Source organism: Clupea harengus, chromosome 3, assembly GCF_900700415.2.
Source record: "Clupea harengus chromosome 3, Ch_v2.0.2, whole genome shotgun sequence".
NCBI lineage: Eukaryota > Metazoa > Chordata > Actinopteri > Clupeiformes > Clupeidae > Clupea > Clupea harengus.
In genome coordinates this window covers 12,664,944-12,669,943 of record NC_045154.1, presented here as the reverse complement: position 1 = coordinate 12,669,943, position 5,000 = coordinate 12,664,944, and the positions used below count along the sequence as shown (strand labels likewise).

General features: G+C 47.2%; 1 protein-coding gene across 2 annotated transcripts in view; it reads right to left on the bottom strand.

Annotated features, from left to right (window-relative positions):
- Positions 1-5,000, bottom strand: part of wash1 (WAS protein family homolog 1) — a 23,369-nt gene that overhangs the window by 5,130 nt on the left and 13,239 nt on the right. For both annotated transcript variants that reach the window (XM_031564612.1, XM_031564613.2), the window contains 3 exons: positions 3,888-4,024; positions 2,225-2,360; positions 1-66 (listed from right to left, as the gene is read on the bottom strand). The exon at positions 1-66 is cut by the window's left edge and continues 139 nt beyond it. In XM_031564612.1, the coding sequence (XP_031420472.1) occupies positions 1-66; positions 2,225-2,360; positions 3,888-4,024 (339 nt within the window). The remainder of the gene's footprint in view (positions 67-2,224; positions 2,361-3,887; positions 4,025-5,000) is intronic.

The window sequence follows — 5,000 nt, the reverse complement described above, 5'->3', positions numbered from 1 at the left end:
GTAAGAGGGGACGTCAATCTCAGGCACCTGGCCCAGGTCTGGGACATAGAAGTAACTCTCTGGAGCCTGGAGGGGGGGGGGGGCGGGTTGGGGGAAGAGATGGGGTGAAGAAGGGGGAGAGGAGAGAGAGAGAGATGCACAGGTTATTCATTTGCACTTACAAATACCCTTTGTGTTTTATGCTTGTGTGTGCTTGTGTGTGCGTGTGTGTGTGTGTCAGTACGTCCACACAGGCCATATGACCAGGCGTAATTCGTTGGGATTGAACGGGAGACGAAATTCCGGCTGTTTGCCCGTCAGGCAAAGAACACGCCTCTGCATCCGATTCAGAGTTGGCATTTCTTTAACTTTATGCAAATGCAAACCACCCGAGAGCCAATCAGTTGGGCGTGTGTGTGATTTGGGGCGGGAGTAATCAGAATGTTAGAATGTTACTGGGAAATATTTTATGTGAATAAAGGTTTCTACACGACTTTTTATAGGTCTACATCGACTCGGTTTGTTGTTTATATGCTACACGAACGCTGTGAGGTCAAACAGAATATTGTAGGTCTTAACTGAAGCTCTCGACCATTATTGTTAGCTTGCTGCTAACACTTTAACTGAAAATCTATTAGAACACTAGCTAGCTGCTAATAAGTTACATATAACGTTAGCATGCTGATATGAATTATATGGTGTTTTTGTAGAACATGAGTTGTTGTCAACATAAACAATTGATTGTTGTTTACTTTGCTCATGAACATATTTGGGGCAAATAATCCACTAACGCTCTTTAGCTCTTTAGCTCTTCAGCTTCCTAGCCGCCGGCGCCGGCAGCCAGCCGCTGCACTGCAACTGAACTTGTTACTTGTGTGTGTGTGTGTGTGTGTGTGTGTGTGTGTGTGTGTGTGTGTACCTGTCTCTCCAGCTGCTCCCTCTTGGTGATTGACAGCGTGTGTGTGTGTGTACCTGTCTCTCCAGCTGCTCCCTCTTGGTGATTGACAGCGTGTGTGTGTGTGTGTGTGTGTGTGTGTGTGTGTGTGTGTGTGTGTGTGTGTACCTGTCTCTCCAGCTGCTCCCTCTTGGTGATTGACAGCGTGTGTGTGTGTGTGTGTGTACCTGTCTCTCCAGCTGCTCCCTCTTGGTGATTGACAGCGTGTGTGTGTGTGTGTGTGTGTGTGTGTGTGTGTGTACCTGTCTCTCCAGCTGCTCCCTCTTGGTGATTGACAGCGTGTGTGTGTGTGTGTGTGTGTGTATGTACCTGTCTCTCCAGCTGCTCCCTCTTGGTGATTGACAGCGGAGCATCAATGTGTGTGTGTGTGTGTGTGTGTGTGTGTGTGTGTGTGTGTGTGTGTGTGTGTGTACCTGTCTCTTCAGCTGCTCCCTCTTGGTGATTGACAGCGTGTGTGTGTGTGTGTGTGTACCTGTCTCTCCAGCTGCTCCCTCTTGGTGATTGACAGCGTGTGTGTGTGTGTGTGTGTGTGTGTGTGTGTGTGTGTACCTGTCTCTCCAGCTGCTCCCTCTTGGTGATTGACAGCGGAGCATCAATGTGTGTGTGTGTGTGTGTGTGTGTGTGTGTGTACCTGTCTCTTCAGCTGCTCCCTCTTGGTGATTGACAGCGTGTGTGTGTGTGTGTGTGTGCGTGTGTGTGTGTACCTGTCTCTTCAGCTGCTCCCTCTTGGTGATTGACAGCGTGTGTGTGTGTGTGTGTACCTGTCTCTCCAGCTGCTCCCTCTTGGTGATTGACAGCGTGTGTGTGTGTGTGTGTACCTGTCTCTCCAGCTGCTCCCTCTTGGTGATTGACAGCGTGTGTGTGTGTGTGTGTGTGTGTGTGTGTGTACCTGTCTCTCCAGCTGCTCCCTCTTGGTGATTGACAGCGGAGCATCAATGTGTGTGTGTGTGTGTGTGTGTGTGTGTGTACCTGTCTCTTCAGCTGCTCCCTCTTGGTGATTGACAGCGTGTGTGTGTGTGTGTGTGCGTGTGTGTGTGTGTGTGTGTACCTGTCTCTCCAGCTGCTCCCTCTTGGTGATTGACAGCGTGTGTGTGTGTGTGCGTGTGTGTGTGTGTGTGTGTGTGTGTGTGTGTGTGTGTACCTGTCTCTCCAGCTGCTCCCTCTTGGTGATTGACAGCGGAGCATCAATGTGTGTGTGTGTGTGTGTGTGTGTGTACCTGTCTCTTCAGCTGCTCCCTCTTGGTGATTGACAGTGTGTGTGTGTGTGTGTGTGTGTGTGTGTGTGTGTACCTGTCTCTCCAGCTGCTCCCTCTTGGTGATTGACAGCGGAGCATCAAAGGGCTTCTCCTCCTTCTCCGTCTCCAGGCTCGTGTGTGTCTTCGTCACGGCACCCGACAACGGGTCCAGGAACACGTACTTCTTATACCTAAACACACACACACACTTTAAATAAGACAACTGAGCCTGTGTGCGTATGTGTGTGTGTACTCACAGGTTCTCTGTGGTGTTGAAGAGGAGCAGGGAGCTGACTGAGTTGATGTTTCTGGGTAGACTGTGTGTGTGTGTGTGTGTGTGTGTGTGTGTACTCACAGGTTCTCTGTGGTGTTGAAGAGGAGCAGGGAGCTGACTGAGACCCCATGCAGACGGACTCTAGTTTGCCTGAACCCGGGTTCATTTTTCACACCTGTTTCACACCTACCCACTTTTTACATTGCGTGCACATGAACCCAGTGAATCCGATTGACTCAGCTGTAGTACATCCCCCACGCCTGTTGGTGGCGCTTTGGTGCTACAGACAACTGAAGAAAACGGAGAAGAAGACAGGAGCATGCTATCAAAATAACATATGACAGTAGTTGAGCTCCAACTAGCAACGTTTAGCTTAGCCGCATAGCCTACATTTAATCTGCACAGTAACACATTATGGTGGTTTATAAAATCAGTGGTAAGAGCAGACTGTAGGTTAAGCGAAAAATAATTATATTTGTTATTGATAATAAAGAGTTTAGAACAGTGCAACAAAGCAATGTGCAACATGACATGTCTGAGTTGTTTAAATGCCTGTGCTTTATGGAGATGCTGAGCTTGAGCAGGAGAGACCACAATGCAAGTGCTGTGGATCCTGAATGTTTCATGGTTTACAATTGCTTCCAATTTCATGGTTTTATTACTAACAACAAATGTAAGCTATTGTTGAGGGCTTTGTCCTTCACGTACTGTAGGCTACCTCTGAAGTAACGTTAACGCTAGCTAGTAGCTATCGCTATCGTTGTCTGACAGGACTAAAGCTAACGTAACATTCATCTGTTTTGAAACTTCCGTCTATAATAAAAAATCTTTTCACGTCAGATTTGCTCATATAGGCTATTGCTGACACTTTTAAAAACTGTTTTTTGAAAAATGGTCTGATGCAAATAGATTAAACAGTGATAGATTTAAGTGTGGCTTGTTAATGTCATCCCTTTCCTAACAACAGATAGATAGATACATTTGTATTAATCCCGTTAGGGAAATTCACGTGGAAAAGGAGCAAGGTAATAGGAAGAATATTTTTTTTTAAACTGGAGAGCTGTTATAACTGGCTGCCAAACTCACTGCGCCATGGCAAACTATTCAGTTATTAAATAATGCCGGTTGTGTCTGTTGTTCTGGCTGGTCTAATGATGCGATCACGTGGGGCAATCCGATTAGGTATGCGGATAGCGTGCAGACGAACACCAACAGCAATCGGATTCGGAGGTTACTCACTTTGGACCCCCGATTCGAGGGAGTGCGGATACAGTGTGCGGATACAGTGCGTTCGTCTGCACGATAGGGCTATCCGGACTCGGGGTTCACCGGGTTCAGACAAACTAGAGTCCGTCTGCACGGGGTGTGAGTTGATGTTTCTGGGTAGACTGTGTGTGTGTGTGTGTGTGTGTGTGTGTGTGTGTGTGTGTGTGTGTGTACTCACAGGTTCTCTGTGGTGTTAAAGAGGAGCAGGGAGCTGACTGAGTTGATGTTTCTGGGTAGACTGCCCAGCCCCTCCTCTGTCTCGTCCTCTGAACGCTTCTTAGTGCTCACACACACAGGGAAATAGAGCAGCTTCTCCTAAGACACACACACACACACAGGAAAATACATCAGCTTGTCCTTAGACACACACACACACACACACACACACACAGGGAAATAGAGCAGCTTCTCCTAAGTCACACACACACACACACACACACACAGGGAAATACATCAGCTTCTCCTTAAACACACACACAGTGAAATAGAGCAGCTTCTCCTAAGACACACACACACACACACACACACAGGGAAATAGAGCAGCTTCTCCTAAGACACACACCCACAGAGAAAAATACATCAGCTTGTCCTTAAACACACACACACACAGGGAAATAGAGCAGCTTCTCCTAAAACACACACACACACACACACACACAGGAAAATACATCAGCTTGTCCTTAAACACACACACACACACAGGGAAATAGAGCAGCTTATCCTAAGACACACACACACACACACACAGGAAAATACATCAGCTTGTCCTTAAACACACACACACACACACACACACACACAGGAAAATAGAGCAGCTTGTCCTAAAACACACACACACACACACACACACAGGGAAATACATCAGCTTGTCCTTAAACACACACACACACACACACACACAGGGAAATAGAGCAGCTTATCCTAAGACACACACACACACACACACACACAGGAAAATACATCAGCTTGTCCTTAAACACACACACACACACACACACACACAGGAAAATAGAGCAGCTTGTCCTAAAACACACACACACACACACACACAGGGAAATAGATCAACTTCTCCTTAAACACACACACACACACACACACACACATCAGCTTCTCCTAAGAGAGAGATGCACACACACACACACACACACACACACACACAGACATATGCACAGACGCACACGCGTACACACAGAGGACCAGCTGTTCTGGGAATATCAGTGCTGTTCTAAGGCCTGGCAATATCCGTGGTCATCTCGAGCTGCTTTAACATCATAAATACCATCAGACGTGT